General features: G+C 36.3%; 1 protein-coding gene across 2 annotated transcripts in view; it reads left to right on the top strand.

The window, feature by feature from the left end:
• Positions 1-975: 975 nt before the first annotated feature.
• Positions 976-22225, top strand: part of NEGR1 (neuronal growth regulator 1) — an 840835-nt gene continuing 819585 nt past the window's right edge. The window contains exon 1 of one of the 2 annotated variants that reach the window (XM_006098886.3): positions 976-1152. In XM_006098886.3, coding sequence (XP_006098948.1) covers positions 977-1152 — 176 coding nt within the window. In that variant the 5' untranslated portion in view covers position 976. The remainder of the gene's footprint in view (positions 1153-22225) is intronic. The other variant, XM_023762561.1, reaches the window with a different exon arrangement.

Below are 22225 nucleotides of genomic sequence, written 5' to 3'. Positions count from 1 at the left end.
CCCGCGCGTCCCCTCAAAAAGCAGCCCCACCCACTGTCCCTACCTATTTCCGAAAAGAGGTAAAGAGTGAACTAGTTGGCTGCTTGTTAACTGTAGCACAGCCGCCCAGGCGAGAATGGAAACAAATAAAAAAGAAACAACAAATCCTCTCAGTCCCAGGCGTCATGATGGCGCCGGCCACAACTTGGAGGACTTGAAAGTTACGGTGCCTCCAAAGGTGAAACGCACGGGAGAGGGAAAGCCAAGCGCTCCTCTGCTCGCTCCTCCTCGGCCCGACACGGAGACTTTTCTAGCAAAAGCAGGGCATCTGCCAGGAAGGGAAGCCTTCTGTCTAGGAGGCATCTCTCTTTCCCCCGCAGTCTGCGTAATTGTGATATACCTCCTCCTGATAGATATTTTCATTTTCTTCCTTTTTTTCCTCCATTCATTCCCCCCCTCCCTGTTGCATCCCCCAATCCCCGGGCGGGGTTGCTAAGGAAACGGCCGCTTGGCAACGCGCGCGAGCCGGGGGCCGCCGGCGGCCGCTGCGCCCCGCGCTGCTTCTGCTGCTGCTGCTGCTGCTGCGGCGATTGCAGCCGCCGCCGCTCGCCCAGCCTCCGCTTCGCGCGCCTCCTCCCTCACTCGCCGCGCGCTCGCCTCCTCGCTAGATGGTGTGCGAGCCGCCGGAGAATCAGACACGCTCCGGACTCGGCCAAAAGCAACCGAGAGGAGGTGTAGTGTGGTGCCAGGGGGTGGGAGGGGAGGGAGGGAGGGACAGCGAAGAGGAAAAGGCGGGGAGGCAAAAAAGAGAGAGAGAAACAACACCCAACAACTAGAGAGGGGAAAGAAAGAAAGAAAAGAAACCCACCCATCCACAAAAAAAAAAAAAGAAAAAAAAATCCTGTGGCGCGCCGCCTGGTTCCCGGGAAGACGCCAGCACCAGGGGGTGGGGGAGCGCGAGCTGAAAGCTTCTGGAGAGTGAGCAGCCCTAGCAGGGATGGACATGATGCTGTTGGTGCAGGGTGCTTGTTGCTCGAACCAGTGGCTGGCGGCGGTGCTCCTCAGCCTGTGCTGCCTCCTGCCCTCCTGCCTCCCGGCTGGACAGAGTGTGGACTTTCCCTGGGCGGCCGTGGACAACATGATGGTCAGAAAAGGGGACACGGCGGTGCTTAGGTAGGAAGATCGGCGTGCTTTTCGTACTTGTCTCAGTCTATCCTTCTCTCTCTCTTTCCACCTTTTTGTTTTTATTTATTTTTTGCCTTTTTTTTTTTTAACCGAGTAATAACGCTGATGGGGATCCTTATCAAAAGACCACATCTCAAGACACCCAGGTGCTAATTCTGCCCCAGCCCTGCCTGGTCCCTTTCCGCTGGGGCAGGTAGTGAGCTGGGCTCGTGATGCTAACGCACTTTGCCCGGACGCCAAGTAGCCCCGGGATGAGTGGAGCGTGCGGGTTAGGAGGGGCAGGTGGTACTTTGAAACTCCATTCACGAGGTCTCTGTTTTACTGGCATTGGGTACTCTGGGAGAGTCTGACAAGTTTATCAGGTTTGTTGCTGTTTGGCTCTAGTCTAAGAGACTTTTTCCAACTGCTTGCTCCCAGCTCCCATTTATTTTCCCTCTCAGTTGGACACGTTGGCTCAATTTCTCCCTCTTCAGCTTTCACTGCTTTTACCGTTTTCCCCCTTTTCTCCCTTCTCTTTCTTTTTTTCATTCCCCCACCCTCTTCTTACTCTCCCCCCATCCATTGCCTCTTTCCTTCCCTTTTCTATTTTCTCTCCATTCTTTCCTTCTATTCCGATTTTATCCTCAATTTTCTCTTTTTTATCACCTCCATTCTAATTCTGCATTCTCTAATTTAACCTCCTTTCCTCCACGCTTCACCCCACCCCACTCCCTGTTTCTGTTCCTCCTTAATGTTCCTATTCTGTGATCTTGTCAGTCCCACTTCCCATCTCTTTCCCTATCGCTGCCACATACACATGCATCTTCCTTCTAACACCCTCCAGTACTATTTTTTTTCCACCCTGGCAAATCTCTTTTTCTTAAACACACTCCTTCACATCTCTCTACTTCACATCCCCACACACATCGGCTCTTCCATGGTCTAACAACCACTTTCACATTCAGATTCTCTTTTACTGTTCAAAAGGCACACACTTCTCTACTGTTCCACATGCTGTCACTCACACATGTGTACAACCTCTCTCTCTCTCTCTCTTTCTCTCTCTTGTCTCATTTTCTCTATTCCCTCTTTCTTCTCTATTCCCTCCCTTCTTCAATTTTCAGTTTTACTTCATTTTCTCACTCTCCCTTCTCCCCCCTTTTCCCCTAAGCTTGAGCATTGAAATGTTTTGTCATTAATGAACATTCATAGCCTGATGCTACCGCTGAGCAACACTGTGGAGTGAGCTTCTGGATACCTTTTCTCTCTTGTGAAAATATAAATGGATGATCAGCAGTACTTAGATCTAAACAAGGCTAAACGCCCCTATTCCTTCTTTTCCCATCGCCCTCCCTTCCCCCCCTCATACCCCCACCTGATGTACACCTCAGATCTGCCTGGAAGATCTTCTTTCTCTCCACTGGGTGGTAGTTGGCTTCTAAGAGTGGATTGCACAAAATAAGTATACATGGCATGGCTAAGTGAAAGAGTGGGATGTTTCTGTTTGGATCATGTAACATATTTTAAATTTAATGATCTGGGATATGGGTGTGGTATATAACTTACAGCTTCTGAAACATGCTTATGAGTCCAAATTTGTGTGGAATACTATTATAGTATCTAATATAAACTAGTAATGTGCTTTCATAATATATCTTCTTATCTTTGCTGTAAACACAGAATGCCACTGGGCATATACAAAAGTAATGCATAATTTTTTAATAACCTAGTAAAATACCTCTTCATTGTTGGTAAAAGCAATGAACTCTTTGTCACATCGAGGATATAAATTAAGCCCATATTTATGTTCTTTATATTAAGTTTGTTTTAGAAGTTTGAACAATAGTGGTAAGGATGACACACTATTTTCAGAGGCTGCAAACATATATAATGGGAGTTATAATTTATATGTTTGTAGAAGCATATTGCTTATTTGTAATGAGCATTAATATTTTCAAGCTAAAGAATTTGCTAGACTGCTTGTCTTTTGAGGATATACGTTGGCATTTTGCTTCTAATGGATAATCTAGTAAATACTATGGCTAATTAAAATAGCTGAACCCACGGTTTGCTTCTAGGAGACCTATGGCTAGTTTGCTCATTGCTTCAATACTAAAGCTTCTCTAACTAGTGGGAAAGGTATCTTCCCAGTGCTGTTGGTGTGGTGCAGTCCTTGTTTACTTGTATGCACTGTACCTCACCCCCTCCTGTTTTTTTTTTCTGTGTCCTGACTTTGTAATATCCTATTTCAGGGAACTTTTGACTTTTAACATGTTTAAACAGACTAGAATCTCTGTCTTTTCTAAATGATATTTCTAACTAATTACAGTGTGTTTTTTAAAAAAATAAGAACAATCCTTTTTTTTGTCATATGCAATAGAAATCTGAGCTGCATTACTTTTTATCCAAAGTAATTTGCTTATAGTAATTCTAGAATTCTCTAGGGAGCATCACATTTTTATTTTATTTTTTTACATCATCCATGGATTTTTAACTGTTTTTACATATATATTTACAAGAAATTCTCAGTTATTTTTCTTTACTCCTCTCCTGCAACTGATATTGACTCTGTTCATAGACCAGTATAGACAGAACTTAAAAGACTAATTGAGTTTAAGTCAGGTGACATATTTTTCATCAAAAGTAATGTTACAGAGTTATATAGTATGTTTTTGCTTTGGATATTTAGAATTGTGTTTGATGTTATTCTGTAACTCATTAGAAAACAAAACAAAATAAACAAAATTTACCCTCAACTATAGTCTCCAGCCCCCAATTAAGGTACAGAAATCTAATGCTCAAGAGAATATTTTACTGAATTACATTATATCATTTATTAAGTTTTACACAATATACTTCATTTTTCATCTAACACATTCCTCAAGGTGTCTCCAATAAAAAGCAAATAGTGGCATAACAGTTATCAAATAACTTTAAGAGCCAAAGGCCTGAAAGTGCAAACATGTCAGTCAGTGACTCTGTTGCTTGTGGTTACATTAATGAAACAGAAGTTTAAAGGTCGGATGTTACATTTTTATCTCCAAAATGCCACAATATCTGTTTTAGAGAAAAGAATCAAGAAAAACAAAACTTTCCTTAACTCATGTTATAATGTAAAAGGGAAATACATTCTCTGGTCCACTACCCATATCTATAATTTGTAAACCATCTTCTCTGTTTAGCCTAAATAGAGGACTTATTATGAAATTTCATTTACTAATTTAAGCATTATCACTTTAACTTTGGCTTTTAAAGTTAGTAAAACAATACATTAAATGTCAAAATGTCCATTTCTTCTAATGATGTTATGCACTGATAAATCTCTGAAGGATTCAGTTGAGCTCTTTGGACCTACATAAAGTATTTAATGATGCACCTACTCAATAAAGTAACATTTGGTATCTCTTACTTAAACTTTGGATTCAGATGAATGCAGGGATGTCTAGAGTACATTGTAATTAGTTACAAGCACAAACTAAACATTCATTAATTTCTTAAAAAGTGACTTTGATTGCAACTACATTTATATGTATTAGTGTTTTATACTTAACAAAACTTGTTAAACTGCATATGGAGAAATTAACTTTTTCTCCAGTCTTCATATTGCATTTTGCAGTACGTAGAAGATTTGAGTTAATGTTTTCATGGGGCCACATAGCAAAGGTCAGGGGATGAAAGAACCACACTGATCACACTTCAGGATCTGGTATTTCTACATGTGGAAAATCAAGGAGAACGTAAACTCAGCTCTGTATCAGTACATAAATTTCGGATGACTTTTTAAATATAGTTTTACAGTTGTCTTAATGTGACTAAATTATTTTATTCTTACCTTATTAACAAACACAGTTATGTTAAAATGTCCAAGATGTTTAATATTCTTTGGAAACAATACAAGGAACATCTTCATTTACATCCTGCCAGTGTCTGAACATTTTTAAAAACACATGTCATTTTAAGGAAATTATTTCAATATGTTTCTACTTCAACTCTTCTGTATGAATTTTGCACATTTTACGTCACCTTCCTGATATGAATTCAAAATATTCTCTTCTGTGCTTGTCATGTTTTAACCAAAGGAAAGGAGAGTCTTTTCTTAAATGTGACATATTTTACATGAGCAAAGTTGAACACACGTCTGTTAATGTAGTTGATTGAAATGGAACTTATATGAGATCCTAATATGATATTGTAAAAGGAAGAAAACTTTTGCTTAAAGCAAAAACATAAAGCACATTTCCACAGAAGGTACATCCGTTGGAAGACACAAAACTTTTATAAGTGGACTTATAACTGGATATGACAAGTATTTGTTACTTCTCAGCTTATTTGTCCTATACATTTGCCTTTGATTAAGTTAATTCATTTTATTTGGATGCAAGAAAGTAAATGATTTACATGTGAGAATGGAGAATTACCAATAGCAATAGAAATCAATTATGCTGTACTTTCAGAATATCATTGAAAAGTCTCATATTATCTCTTGAGTCATCCCTACACATTCCAGGTACATTTTCAAGTATATAGATATTTCAACTTTGAAACATTAAGGCATTATTTAAAAACCTATATGCTTATTAAATAGTGCCATTGAACAAGTATATTTAAAATTCTGATTTTTTTCCTTTTTTTTTTTAAAAAAAAGAAGGGGTGATAAATTGCCATACTGAGTCAATTGGAAAACTGTGTTTCAGAATATGGAATGAATTGCTACAATATTACCTGTTGTGATTTTTCTGAGCTGTCCTATTAGCATTAATTAATACTTGGTATATCAATATGCAATCATTTATTATACTTAAGAACGATAGTATTTTTAACATTTATAAAGAATTTTTTTTCCCCACAATCTTTTCATCCTGAAGAATTGGTAAGCCCATGCAGCTAAAGAACTCTTGGAACACAAACATGTTAATAAAGTACTTATTTTAAATAGATTGGCTTTGTAATTAAACTGCTCCATGAAATAAATTAATTCTGTATTTCCTGACTTCTGAAGCATTTCAAGAAATGTTCACATCCTCCATGTGACAGTTCTGGGCCCAATTGACCAGATCCAACCTTCAGCCTTCTGCTGCTCTGGGCTGTTGGAGGTAGATGGTGGAGCTAATTCCTCAGCCATATTTCTCAGTCTGCCATGTCTTCAAGCTGCAGTTGGCCAAGAATAGGCAGTTTGGGAGAATGGAGGACATAATGAGTGAGAGGCCAGAGTGTTTGTTTCTCCCCCTCTTCATCGCTTTGGGCAATGTCCAGCAATGTCTCCATCTCCCACTGGAACCTCTTTGTTCCATCTTCCACCTCATAGCTGGCTCTTGGGCTTCTGTTTATGCCTCATCCATTTGTTCTTTCATGCTAGGAGCAGTAATGGTTTCCTGCTGTTCTAACTGCTGGGTTTGGCTTCTCAGCTTTTCCATCCCTTTGTAATCAGCTCCCTCCATTAAATTCCCTCTGTTTTAAATATCCAGAATGTGTTAGGTTTTTCTGGTAGAGTCCTTATTAATACAAAGTGAAAAGTAATGGTTTCAGTGATTTTAATTATATTTGATTAAATTACTACTTCACCCATGGCACCATAATGTTGCTTGCTAGCATTGGATAGCAACATTGGGGGATATTACACACAAGAAAGATGGATAGTTGTTTGTTTGTTTTTTCCCATACCCAGATTATAATGAGAATAAAACAAATGTGTAAATATTTAATTAAATTTACAATTGAATCAATAAGTTTAGTGAAAAAAATATGTAATGTTGCTATGGGAGGGAAAAATAAAGAAGCTGATGGGTATATATTAGCAAGATTCAATAATACTATATCTTTTTTTTTTTTGACTGAGCAAAAGAGAACCAGGGCTAAACTCTGCTTGTGGCTATGTGATCAAAATGCTGAGATAATTCTTACAGTTTTGCCTATTTAAATCAATGGGAATTAAAGGCCTTTCTTTTATGTAGCTTCATACCCAAGGAGTTTTCAGTTTCTTATGAAGTGTATGACCAAAACAATGCCCATGTTTCAAGTACTGAAGTATTTGACTACTGTAGAAATTAGTCTCTCAAGTCATTTGAATCTTCTAAATAGAAATCAAATCACTTTTCTACCATATCCTGTTCAAATTAGCATAAATTAAGATATTATGGACATCACATAACTTATATAGAATAGCTAAGGGGATCTTCATTAGTGGATATTGTGGTTTTTCTGTTTGTTTTTTTGTTTGTTTTGTTTTAATTTACTCTCCCTCTTAACTGACTATTAGATGATGTGGTGACTTTTCCCCTAGCTTCTTCAAAATACTTTCTGAAAGATATTTGTTTAGGTGCCTGGCTCCAATATAAACAAGCCCTACTATTTGGTACCTTTTTCCACACTTTCACAGGAAAGATCTTAATTGAAGCCATCGTTAATTAATGTATCTTGAACATCTCAAAGATGCTCAAGAAAGGATTTCTGAATTGGGAGGGCAGTTGCTAACTGATCTCTATCATTCCATCTTTCTCAAAGTTTTGCTGATTCACTATAGATTATCATTGATGCTTTATAGGTATAAGAGAAAATTATGTCTACTGTTCTATTTTACCTGAGCAGTATAACATTACCTGCCTTTTGGCTTTTGGAAAGGAAATTTTAAATTAAAATTGGGTAACATGCTCTTTGATTAGGTGTTTTATGTGTTTCAAATTCATCAACACAAAAAAGAACTTCCCATACTACTAGAGAGTAACATTGAACATTTTTCTACATGGTTATAATCATTATCAAATTGGATTTTAATTAGTTCACCATATTTAAAATGTGGTTAAATGTATTTAATAATAGTACTATTTTTGATTCTTTTAAAAAATGTACTTTCTGTTCTTAGCTGTATTAATGTTGTTTGACAAAACACCTGGGTTTGTAAGTGCTACAACTGTTGTTCATCTATCCCTAGGGCCTGAGCAGATAACTGCATAGATCAGGCTGACATCACTATTTTTAATTAATGACTCCAATGAAGGAGAAATGAAAGAATAAATGTATTTGTTTTTTAGTTCATTAATTGTTTCAGATTTTAATAACTGTAATATCTCTCAGACTGTGTTGGATCTGCATGCTTATAGTGATTAAGCACTTTTTATTGAATCTCTATATGAAGAGCCTCTGCCTTAAGTAATCCCTGCAAAAGTTCTAATTTAGGGATAAGACACATTGGAATCAATCAGTGTCTTTAAACTAGGATACAAACTACAGTGTGCCTTGAAGAAAAAGTATCCTAAAAGTATTTTTTAAAATAAAATGTATTTCGTAAGAGTAAAAGGCATTATATATAATAAAGGTAAGTTCAGTATTGTTCGATTAAGCTTTTATGGTGTGTGTGTTTTGTGAGTGTTGTGTCAAGATTTTAGATGTGTCTGTCTCACTGAGGGTTTCAGAAGAAAAAGTTTGAAATGCAATGGGATACTTATTGGAAGATTTTTGAGATGTTATTATAATTTTAAGAAGACCCAAGCTTTTAAATTATATAGGAAGGTTTCTGCTATTTGCAATTATAATCAGCAGTTAACAAGGACAGTTCAAAACAGCAAAACATTTTTTCTGTTTCTACCTCAATGCCTGGAGCCTCCTCTTCCTTTCTCTTAAGGTTTCAATTAAATAAAATCAGTAAAAGTAAAGAGGTAGAGAGAATTGGCCATTTGCTATGGATGAAAAGCTTTCAATTGTGAAAAGTAGCTACACACCCCAAACCAGGGCAGAACTTTTGTATCATTCCAAATGTCTTCCAGAGTTAGGGCAACAGTACTTTATAAACCACAGGGTGTTGCTACAGCTGATAGAATTTTAATGTGGTCATATGGCTTTGATTTATAACGGTGGGGAGGTTATCTATTAGCATAGTGGTTTCTAAGCCATATCAAGTTCTGAATCTTGAGAGAGGACCTTTGCTGCTCTGAAGCATCCAGCTGGCATGGGAACTGGTCTTTTAATCACTTTCTCTAGGAAAAGGGGAATATAAGAAAGCAAGACTTTGGCCGTGCTGCCAACATTAAGTGTTGCTCTTTTGAACAGAAGCCAATATATTATACTTTCTGGATAGCTGGTAATTTGTTCAATTTAAGAGAGATGTTTATAACCCTTTTCAATCCAGAACTAAATTATTCTTTACTGTATTTCACTAAGTCATTTAGACACAGGTTAGTGCCCATGCTCATGCTACAAAATAAGATTTCTTTAAAGCTATAGCTCCTGCCATAAAGTATTGAAAGGTTTGGCTGATCTAAAAGGCCATGGGAAAAAAATGTGTTCTGTTGTCTCCAGAAACTCCTTTCCTCTCATGGAACTAAATTAAATTTAGAGATATTAACAGGATTTAGGAGATATTGTGAACGTAAGAGCTGTAATCAGAAGGCAAGAGAGTATTGCCTATATATTCTCTCCAGTAACATTACATACCATTGTATTGGGATATTAAGTGAATAAATCAAAGGGGTCATAAAGTTTTCCTAATCTTATAGATATAATATCTCTTACAGGAGAACATACTTAGATATATTTTATTTGTGAGTAACCCATTTTCAAATTAATGTCTAGGTAATTGATAAGCTGAATAGAAAATGGCATTTCTACTGTTTAACATATTGCTTGACATATTATTAGTGCTCAAAACCTGAATGCTGAGTAGGAATTGAAGGAAGGGGTAGGAAGGGAAAGAAGGAGGAAGGAAGAGATGTAAGTATGTTATGCTATATGAGTGATTTTTAACAAAATCACCTCACTGTGATGACAAAAAATTAAGCCCACAAATTTTACTATATGGAATAATTATAATAAAAGAAATGAATTTCAGTTCAAATAATTCATTTTATAATTGGAATAATGTTAGACCTACATCATATTTTACACTCAGGTATATGTCTGCCTCCAAAGTTGCTGGTCCGTTTATGTTTATTATAAAAGATAGATAGTAGCTCTATACCTTGGCCTCCAATGGGATCAGGGACCAATGTTTTATAAATTTATGTATGCATAAATCTTTGAATAATTGCTCACTTCTCTTCCTGAGAATATGCCATTAATCAATGTTTTGCTCATATGTCATTAATGTGAAATAGATATAAGGAATTACTTTTGCTTATGCACAGAGTTTAGCATTTATTATAATTGTATAGTTGCATTGAAAAACCCATCATGCTTTGAGGTATCCACAATAGGGGTGATGGGAGTTTGAGTTTTTATTTCTCTGCTTACTGGCTATGCGACATGAACAAATGCCTCATCCTCACTCAGTACCTCCCTAGCAAAATGACATAGATGATGTGAGAAATGCTTGTAAAATGCTAACCCAGGAACTCAATTTATATTAGCTAATGATTTTGTGCTTCTTTTATTTTCCTGATATCAATCTGAAATTTGATTACTGACATGGTATATTTTTCCACATATCACTGTGCCAATTATATGTGAAATCATTATACTTATTTGTTGAATATATATATATATATATATATATATATATATATATATATAGTGATTTTGTTAAAATACATTTGATAAGTAGTTTCCTGGGGTATCAGATGGTGAGCCCTGATTCAAAAGAATACAAGAAAAATTGAAATAGAGAAGTTCATTACTCACAAATTCGGTAGGACACACATGGCATGCCTCCAAGGGTCACATGAGGAGTTCAAGGCCAGATGCAGGCAGAGGAAGTGGCAGGACCTGGGACATATGCCTTTATTAAGGTCCTAGGAGGAGTGCTTGCTGATGAAAATGGAATAGGTCAATTCAAACCATAAAGAGAGAGGGAGGGGGAGGGGGAGGGGGAGGGAGAGGGAGAGGGAGAGGGAGAGGGAGAGGGAGAGGTGAGAAGAAAGGGAAGGCACAAGAGGAGAGACTGGGAGGCTAATTTCAAGGAAAGTGATATCAGGCACTTCAATTTACTATGATTTTTCAGGTGATTATCTAGGGTATGAACTGAAGGAAGGACTGATGCTAGTTCAAGGTTCCTGCTGGCCTTTCGGCCACACAAAATGAATGCTAAGGAAACAATAGTATGGAGTAATTCAGCTAAACTCTTGACATTTTATATTTCAAAGAGTCTATTTAATGGACAACTTGTATTTATTATTGTTAACCCAGTAGCAAATGAAATTACTCCCAATTGGAAAGTCAAAACACAGCAAAAGAGGTTTTAATTATTAGGGTGCAGACCAAGACCACTCAATAGCACAAGAACCATAAATTTTATGCTGAATAGATTGATGCTGATTTAATTAACTTACCAGAGGTAAAGCATTACTGTAACTGGATGGTTATAGGGAGTATGAGGACTGAAGAAGAAATGAGAAGAGACAGAAGAAAGTACAATATGATGGCAGTGAAAGAGTTAGAAGGTGAAGATTAATATTTGTGACAGGGTTTAGAATGGGAGAGGTGACAACTGATGACAACATTGGAATAGTTCCTATAAAAGCGATACCATTTTTTTAAAGTATTGAATTTATTGGGGTGACATTGATTAATGAAATTATATAGGTTTCAGGTATATAATTATATATATGTCATCTGTATACTGTATTGTGTGTTCACCACCCAAAGTCAAGTCTCCTTCCATCACTATTTATCCCTCCTTTACCCTTTCTCTCTAGTAATCACTATACTGTTGTCTGCATCTATGAGCTATTAGTGTTTTATTTTTATTTTTTTCTTAGTCCCTTCACCTTTTTCACTCAGCCCACAACCCACCTCCCTTCTGATAGCCATTATTCTGTTCTCTATCTATGAGTTTGTTTATATTTTGTTAGTTTATTTTGTTCCTTAGATTCCACCTATGAGTAAAATCATATGGTACTTATCTTTCTCTGACTGGCTTATTTCACTTAACATAATGCTCTCCAGGTCTATCCATTGCTGTTGCAAAGGGTAAGATTTCCTTCCTTTTTATGGCCGAGTAGTAGTCCATTGTGTAAGTGTACCAGCGCTTTTTATCCACTCATCTACTGATGGACACCTGGGATGCTTCCAAATGTTGGGTATTGTAAATAACACTGCAGTTAATATATTGATGCATATATTCTTTCAAATTAATGTTTCAGGATTCTTTGGATATATTCCCAGAAATAGAATGGCTTTGTCATAAGACAGTTCAATTTTTAATCTCATGAGGCAACTCCACACTATTTTCCACAGTGGCTGGGTCAATCTACATTCCAACCAACAATGCAGGAGGGTTCCCTTTTCTCCACATCTTTGCCAACATTTGTTATTTTATTTATTGATGATAGCCATTTTGACAGTTGTGAGCTGGTCAAAACATCATGGTATAGGTATAAAAACAGACATATAGATTAATGGCACAGAAACAAACTTATGTCTGTATAGTTGATTCATATTTGACAAAGGAGACACAAATATAAAACGGGGTAAAGATGGTTTATTCAATAAATGGTGCTGGGAAAATTGGACAGATATGTACAAAAAAACAAAATTGGACCACCTTCTTACACCATATACAAGAATAAACAAAATAGATTAAAGAACCTGTGTTAGACTGGAAACTATAAAAATCCTGGGAAAAAAAACATAGGCGGTAAAATCTCAAACATTTCTTGTAGCAGCATTTTTTTCTGATATATCTCCTCAGGCAAGGGAAACAAAAGAAAAGTAAACAAATGGGACTACATCAAACTAAAATGTTTTTGCACAGCAATGGAAACCATGAGCAAAATGAAAAAAACAACCCACTGAATGGGAGAACATTTTTGCCAATAATACATCTGATAAGGCGTTGATATCCAAAATTTATAAAGAACTTATAAAACTCAACATCAAAAACAAACAAACAATCCAATTAAAAAATAGGCTAAGGGTCTGAATAGACACTTCTCCAAAGAGGAGATACATATGGCCAATAGTCGTATGAAAAGATGCTCAAAGTCACTAATCATCCAAGAGATGCAAATTGAAACAATGAGATATCAACTACCATCAACACCTAGATTAAAAAACAATAGTCAACTGTGAATTGTAGATGGGGCAGCAAATAATTATTCAGGATTAACTATGCTTTTATGACCCTTATGACATCTCTATGTTATGCTGAAGACAATAGGGTTCAGAAGCAGACTGTATGGGCCAGAATTTTCTATCTATATTGCCATTTTATCCACAGGCAATAAACTCAGTAGAAGCTCAGAAAATATGAATGCTTCTTTTAATTCTGCATATTTGCTAAGTGCACAGCAGAATGATTTAAGTTCATAATCATGTTACAACTCTGAACATCATGATTCATATTCAAATTTCATTGAGTACTTACTATATATTACATACCATCACAATAGCATGCAAAACTTTTCTGGTTTTATAGTCAAATAAACACAGGCTTGGAAAGGTAAGGTAATCTGCCCTGGGTAGAACAAGTAGTGGCTGAGCTAGAATTCAAATCTAGGTCCTTTTATCCCAAACCTCATGACTTTTTTAATCTGTGCTTCTCACTAAAAGATAAAAAACAAATGACAAATTTATTGCTTATCCAATTATTAACATTTAATAAGTACCATATGCATTTTAAAATACTGCTAAATAAACAATGATAAAAAATCAAGAATGCATTATATATTTAAGGAAATGTTAAATTATTTTAAATGCGATTAAGTAATTAACATGATAGTAATAAGCATTCACTAGATTGGAAAATAGTGAATTCTCTCCCCTCTCTCCCTTTTATTGAATTCATTAGGATGACACTGCTTATCAAAATTATACAGGTTTCAGGGGCACATTTCACAACACATCATCTGTACATTGTATTATGTGTTCCTGACCCCACATCACGTTTCCTTCTATCACCATTTATCCCCCTATCCTTCCTCCAGCTCCTGGGAAGTCACCACACTGTTGTCAGTGTCCATGAGTTTTTTTCTCTTTTTCTTTTCTTCTTTGTTCAATCTAAAACTACATATAGTTACCATATTATTGTCCCCTAGAAGTTACCACACTGTTGTCTATGTCCACGAGGTTTTTATTTTTCTTTTTATCTAAGATGATTTCATCCCTAATGATTATAAGTTACTGGTAATACAAGAGAAACACAACTTTGGACATCATTTATAGTTAGGCATTATACATTGGTTACTTTGATGAATCCTCAAAACAACCTACATTTTTTCTACTTTATAAGCGGAGAAACAATCTCATAGAAGACAAATAACTTTCTGAACTTTAATACAGGTAGTAAATGACATAACCATAATTTGGTCCTAGACTTGTGTGTCTCCAAAGCCCATGCTCATTATTATTACTTAAGGCACAATATTTCCTGAGGCTTTTTGTATTCTGTAGTTATTAACAAAAAGGAAAAGCTGTAGGTTGCTTGCTGTAGTTCACCAAGTCCTCAATTTAATCATTTGACTGTGAATTCTGGTATAACTTTAAAACAATGAATCAAACTGATTTAAAATTCTCCTTGAAAAAGGTTAGGCAGCCTAGAGTAAAGCACCATTATTTTCCAAGATAGATGGGAAAATAAATTTAAAAAATTCAGGAATCAAAAAAGATGTTTTTATTCCAATTTTATTAAACATATTATTAATATGTTATAAAGTCTTAATTGTTTAATTGCAGTCAGTGTATAAAATTGAACATATGGGAAGTAGATGGGTTGCCTTTTTGTGCTAGCTGTAGAAGAGATATACTATATAGTTTATAATATGAGTGGAAACTTATTTTTATAAGTTTGTAAGTGTTATAATTTTATAAGATTTTTAAGAATCTTCTTTAATGTGTTTTCGTATTCACCTTTTACAGATTTTACATGTGTCCCAAAGAGGAGAGTAATTTCCTGATGTCTCATTCCTTGGCTATCCAAAGCTTTCCTAACATAAAGTCCTATTTTTGTCTCATAGTATTTAAGAACATTTTCAGCCTTCTCTAGTTCAATTCTAACTCCTTATTTTCTGAATTTTGAATTCCTACAACTTTCCATTTTAAATGTTTATTCCATCAATTTTATATTACAGTATACTGTTGTCTATTATGATTCTGCAAAGGAATATAACAGCCATTATCTTATATAACAGTCTTTCACTTATGTTATCACAAATCCTTCACAGAACTTTGTATATTAGTATTTGTATAGAATATGTTTACTGAATTCTGGAATACTTGAATTGATTTTTCTTTATCTTTTTTTTATTGTGGAGGTGTGTTTTTTTCATAGGAACGTGTTTTATCAGACCTTCATTCATCATTTTCCAGCATATGTTTATTGAGTCCCTGTCATATACTAGACACTTTTTTATAAGTTTGAAATATAGTGATAATAAGAGATAAGGTCCATTCTGTTGAACTTACATTGTAGTTCAACCTGTGTTTTAAACAGTATTGGGTAGTGTAAAGAAATTACGTTTCACATTTTACTTTACCATCTATTGGCTCTCTGGTCACAAGCGAGTTATTGGTTTTAAAGAAACTCAGTTTTATTGTTGGTAAAATGAAAATACTGTTAGCTACTCCTATACTGTACTTATTGTCAATCTTGATAATAACATATGTGAATGTGTCCTAAGTGGTATTCAGCACACAGTTGACACTCAATGTCGATGTCTTTTCTCTTTACCTTCCTCATCCATCCTTTCATATAGCTATAACTTATGGCCAGGACTATCTCGTTAAAGGGATGGTTCATGTCATATTGTGCTTTATACATTATATTTGTTCTCTAATCATTTCTGAGGCTAATCTGTTTTTCATTCAAGGCAACTTTCTTTGAAAAGTAGAGATGATTGGAACATGAGATGACTATCTCATTCAGTAGTTTTTATTTCTTGGACTCATTTTTTTTAAAATATATTTTATTGATTTTTTACAGAGAGGAAGGGAGAGAGATAGAGAGTTAGAAACATCGATGAAAGAGAAACATCGATCAGCTGCCTCCTGCACATCTCCTACTGGGGATGTGCCCGCAACCCAGGTACATGCCCTTGACCGGAATCGAACCTGGGACCTTTCAGTCCGCAGGCCGACGCTCTATCCACTGAGCCAAACCGGTTTTGGCGACTCATTTTTATTTCATCTAAAATGATTTGCCTTTTTACTGTCCTCTCCTTAATATTTCTGTACATGGATTTCCCCATAAATTTGCCAGGTTTTGACATATTCTGAATGTCCATGAAGAGTATATTTTCTTTCTCTCAGTTTCTTCTGCTGGCCTCAAAACCTTCTTGCCAACATTATGCATTTCCTCTAAAATCCTACACTTTTCTCAGTATACTTGCATTATCATTTTTTCTTGGTTGGAATGGTAATATATGTAATGAACCCTTCATGATTGCCACATGATCCTCTGTTTGACCATCAAAGTAAACAATATTTGAAATTCTTCTGCAAAGAATTCTTCATTGAAATAGCATGTCTGTGCTTTTGCTACTTCATTTTTAAACTATCCTAAGCCTCCTAACCTCAATGGAATGAATGACACTTCTCTCTAATCTCAATAATTGAGGAGCTGATTTTCGGACTTTTCTTGGGGCATTCTAAAAATTCTCTTCATATCTGACGTATAAAATCCCTTGGTTTCTGGTAGACCATATATAGACTTTCCTATATCATCTACCTTTAAGTACCAATTACATATTTTTTTTATATGGAGAAATCACTAAAACATACATTGTTGTAAATTTATTTTTTACATTAAACTCTCTATCTTATTTCACTCTCTATCTCAAAACAAGGAATTATCAGGCAAGAATGAATATCTATTAATGCTGGTTATCTAGCCAATTGCACAATTAATTTGGGAGCTAGAAAGTCAGAGAGAGAGAGAATTCTTTGCAGAAAGAAATGCTTACATAGCAGTTGTTCAAGGAATATAAAAATATTCAAGTAAAGACAACATTAAATTATCAGGATGTATTTATTTTTGTCTGTTTTGACTAGCTACAGTCATCAATATATATTTTTTAAATTTTATTTTCTTGTTTAAAGTACTACATATAATAGTACACATGTCTCCCTTTCTTCCCCATTGACCTTCCCCTGGCCTCCCCCACCCCCCAGCACATGCCCTCACCCCACCCTCCCAGTGTCCTGTGTCCATTGGTCATGCCTATATGCATGCATATAAGTCCTTCGATTGATCTCTTACCCGCCCCCCCCCCCCAACACTGCCCAGCCTTCCCGCTGCAATTTGACAGTCTGTTCGATGCTTCTCTGCCTCTGTATCTATCTTTTTGTTCATTAGGTTATAATGTTCTTTATTATCCATAAATGAGTGAGATCATGTGGTATTTTTCTTTCACTGCCTGGCTTATTTCACTTAGCATAATGCTCTCTAGTTACATCCATGCTGCTGCAAATGGTAAGAATTCCTTCTTTTTTATAGCAGCATAGTATTCCATTATGAAGATGTACCATAGTTTTCTAATCCACTCATCTACTAATGGACATTTAGGCTGTCTCCAAATCTTAGCGATTGTAAATTGTGCTGCTATGAACATAGGGCTGCATATATCCTTTCTGATTGGTGTTTCTGTTTTCTTGGGATATATTCCTAGAAGTGGTATTACTGGGTCAAATGGCAGTTCCATTTTTAAATTTTTGAGAAAACGCCATACTGTTTTCCACAATGGCTGCACCAGTCTGCATTCCCACCAGCAGTGAAGGAGGGTTCCCTTTTCTCCGCATCTTCTCCAGCATTTGTCGTTTGTTGATTTGTTGATGATAGCCATTCTGACAGGTGTGAGGTGGTACCTCATTGTTGTTTTGATTTGCATCTCTTGGATGATTAGTGACTTTGAGCATGTTTTCATGTGTCTCTTGGCTTTCTGAATGTCCTCTTTTGAATAGTGTCTATTTAGGTCCTTTGCCCATTTTTTGATTGGATTGTTTATCTTCCTTTTGTTAAGTTGTATGAGTTCCCTATAAATGTTGGAGATTAAACCCTTATCGGAGATAACATTGGCCAATATGTTCTCCCATGCAGTGGGCTTTCTTGTTGTTTTGTTGATGGTTTCTTTTACTGTGAAGAAGCTTTTTATTTTGATGTAGTTCTATTTGTTTATTTTCTCCTTAGTCTCTCTTGCCCTAGGGTCTGTGTCTGTAAAGATATTGCTATGACATATGTCTGCAATTTTGCTGTCTATGGAGTCTTATAGGGTTTTTATGGTTTCCCGTCTTACATTCAAGTCCTTTAGGCATTTTGAGTTTGTTTTTGTGTACGGTGTGAGTTGGTGATCTAGTTTCATTTTTTTGTATGTATCTGAGCAAATTTCCCAGCACAATTTATTAAAGAGGCTGTTTTGACTCCATTGTATGCTCTTGCCTCCTTTGTCAAATATTAATTGAGTATAATGGCTTGGGTCAATTCTGGATCCTCTATTCTGTTCCATTGGTCTATATGTCTGTTCTTGTGCCAGTACCAGGCAGTTTTGAGAACCGTGGCTTGGTAATATAGTTTGATGTCTGGTATTGTGATCCCTCCAACTTTGTTCTTCTTTCTCAGGACAGCTGTGGCTATTCGGGGTCTTTTTTTATTCTAGATGAATTTTTGGAGAGTTTGTTCTAGATCTTTGAAATATGCTGTTGGTATTTTAACAGGTATTGAATTGAATCTATAGATTGCTTTAGGTAGTATGGACATTTTAATGATGTTGATTCTACCAATCCATGAACATGGGATGTTATTCCATTCGTTTATGTCTTCCTCTATCTCTTTTTTCAATGTCCTGTAGTTTTCCGAGAATAGGTATTATACGTCCTTGGTTAAGTTTATTCCTAGGTATCTTAATTTTTTTGGTGCAATGGTAAATGGGATTGTTTTTTTCGTTTATCTTTCTGTGAGTTCATTATTGGTATATAAAAAGGCCATAGATTTCTGGGCATTAATTTTGTATCCTGCTACATTGCCAAATTCATTTATTAGGTCTAGTAGTTTTTTGATGGAGTCTTTGGGGTTTTCTATGTATAGTATCATGTCATCTGCAAATAAAGATAGTTTTACTTCTTCTTTTCCAATTTGGATGCCTTTTATTTCTTCTTCTTGTCTGATTGCTATGGCTAGTACTTCTAGTACTATGTCAAACAGGAGTGGTGAAAGTGGGCATCCTTGTCTTGTTCCTTTCTTAGTGGAAATGGTTTTAGTTTTTGCCCATTGAGTATGATGTTGGCTATAGGTTTGTCATATATGGCTTTTATTATGTTGAGGTATGATCCCTCTACTCCCCCTTTGCTGAGAGTTTTTATCAAGAAAGGTTGTTGGATTTTGTCAAATGCTTTTTCTGCATCAATTGATATGATTATATGATTTTTGTTTCTCAGTTTGTTTATGTGATGTATCACATTTATTGATTTATGGATATTGTACCATCCTTGCATCCCTGGAATAAATCCCACTTGGTCATGGTGTATGATCTTTCTAATGTATTGCTGAATCTGATTTGCTAGAATTTTGTTGAGGATTTTAGCATCTATGTTCATCAAGGATATTGGCCTGTCCTCTTTTTTTGTGGTGTCTTTATCTGGTTTTGGAATTAGGGTAATGCTGGCTTCATGGAAAGAGCTTGGAAGTGTGCCTTCCTCTTGAATTTTTTGGAATAGTCTGAGTAGGATAGGTTTTAGTTCTTCTTTGAATGTTTGTTAGAACTCCCCTGTAAAGCTGTCCTCTGTTTATTTGGGTCCTCTCTCTTTGCTTCTTGGTGAGCCTGGCTTGGCTATAGGTTCATCAATCTTGTTTATCCTTTTAAAGAACCAGCTCTTGGTTTTGTTGATCTTTTGTATTGTTTTTGTGGTCTTTCTTTTGTTTATCTCCACTCTGATCTTTATTATTTCCTTCCTTCTGCTTATGCAGGGCTTTTCTTGTTGCTCTCTTTCTAATTCTTTGAGTTGTAGGGTTAGGTAATTTATTACCATTGTTTCTTGTTTTTTGTGGTAGCCTTGTAGAACTATGAACTTCCCTCTCAAGACTGCTTTCACTGTGTCCCATAGATTTTGGATTGTTGTGTTTTCATTGTCGTTTGTTGCAATGATGCTTTTAATTTCTTCTTTGATCTATCTGGTAACCCAGTCATAGTTTAATAGCATGCTATTTAGCCTCCAGGTGTTTGATTTTTTTATTGTCTTTATTGTAGTTGATTTCTAGTTTTATGCCATTGTGATCTGAGAAGATGCTTGATATGATTTCTATTTTCTTGAATTTAAGAGACTTTGCCTGTGACCCAATATATGGTCTATCTTTGAAAATGACCCATGTGCACTTGAGAAGAATGTATATTCTGTGGCTTTGGGGTGAAATGTTCTGAAGATGTCAATTAATTCCATCTGATCTAGTGAATCATTTAGGATTGATGTTTCTTTGCTGATTTTTTGTTTAGAGGATTTTTCCAACAGTGATAGTGGGGTATTAAAGTCCTCTACTATAACTGTATTGCTGTCAATCTCTCCCTTGATATCATTCAGAAGATTTTTTAATGTATTTGGGTGCTCCTGTATTGGGTAAATATATGTTTACCAGACTTATTTCTTCTTGTTGGATTGCTTCCTTTATTATTAGGAAGTGGCCTTCCTTATCTCTTGTTATGTCCTTCACTTTGAGATCTAATTTGTCAGTTATAAGTATTGCTACTCCAGCTTTTTTTTCATTTCCATTCGCCTGAAAAACCTTTTTCCATCCCTTCACTATCAGTCTGTGTGAGTCCTCTTTTCTGAGGTGGGTTTCCTGTAGACAGCAGATATGTGGGTCATGGTTTCTTATCCACTCAGCTACCCTGTACTTTGATTGGGGCATTTAATCTATTTACATTTAAAGATATTATTGATAGGTACTTGTTTGTCACCATTTTTATTCTTTATGCCTTCTTTGCTTTCTATTTCTTCTTTTTACAGCAGAGCCTTTAGCATTACTTGCATTGCTGGTTTGGTGGTAATAAACTCCCTTAGTCCCTTTTTGTCTGTGAAGCTCCTCATTTCACCCTCAATTTTTATTGATAGCCTTGCTGGATATTGATAGCCTTGCTGGATACAGTATTCTTGGAGTCAGACCCTTCCATTGCATTACTTTGTATATTTCATTCCATTCCCTTCTGGCCTGATGTGTTTCTGTTGAGAAATCAGTCTCCAGTCTGATGGGGATCCTTTGTAGGTAACTTTCTGTCTCTCTCTGGCCACTTTTAAGATTCTTACTTTGTTGTTAGTTTTTGCCAATTTAATTATAATGTGCATTGGTGTTAGTCTTTTGGGGTTCATTTTGTTTGGGACACTGTGAGTTTCTTGGATTTGTGTGAGTTTTTTCTTCCCTATATCAGGGAAGTTATCTGTCATTATTTCTTCAAACAGGTTTTCTATTCCTTGCCCAGTTTCCTCTCCTTCTGGCACCCCTATTATGCGGATGTTGTTTCATTTTGTGTTGTCCCAAAGTTCTCTTAGGCTCTCCTCCCATTTTTTAAGTTTTTTTTCTAGATGCTTCTCTGCTTGAGTATTGTTTCCTACCTTGTCTTCTAGTTCACTGATGTGGTCCTCTGCTTCTTCTAGTCTACTGTTGATACTTTCTATTTAGTTCCTTATAGCAGCAATGTCATTTTTCATTTTATCTTCGTTTTTGCACATATTGTTGAATTTGTCTTCCATTCTTTTCAGCAACCTTATGACCATTTCTCTGAATTCTTTCTCTGACATATTGCTTGCCTCCCTTTTGTTTACTTCCTTATCTGGTGATGCCTCCTTTTCTTTCATATGTGGGCTGTTTCTTCGTCTCGCCATGATCTCTCTTCTCCGGGTGTCTGGTTTTGTAGTACTCTCTCTCCTTTCCCTAGGCATAATCTTACCTTTCCATAAGAAGGTGCAGAACTCATCCGAGTCTGCGTATTCGTGCTGCTAGAGATCCAGTGTTCCTGGGTTTGCAGCTGGTTGCTGGGTTTTGTGGTTTTAGAGACCGGGCTGTATAGGCTTCTGATAACAGCCACTCTCCCCTTCAAGATGGTGCAGTCTCCGTGGCAGAGCTGTCACTCCAGGAGAGATTTCAGCAGCAGTGGAAGCTGCCTGGTCAGGGGAGCCCAGTCCAGAAGTCCCCAACAGTCCCTTGGAGTATAGCTGTCCCTCACCCACAAATATACAC

The sequence above is a fragment of the Myotis lucifugus genome, unplaced genomic scaffold (genome assembly GCF_000147115.1).
Source record: "Myotis lucifugus unplaced genomic scaffold, Myoluc2.0 scaffold_251, whole genome shotgun sequence".
Lineage (NCBI taxonomy): Eukaryota > Metazoa > Chordata > Mammalia > Chiroptera > Vespertilionidae > Myotis > Myotis lucifugus.
This window is presented reverse-complemented; position numbering and strand designations above follow the sequence as displayed.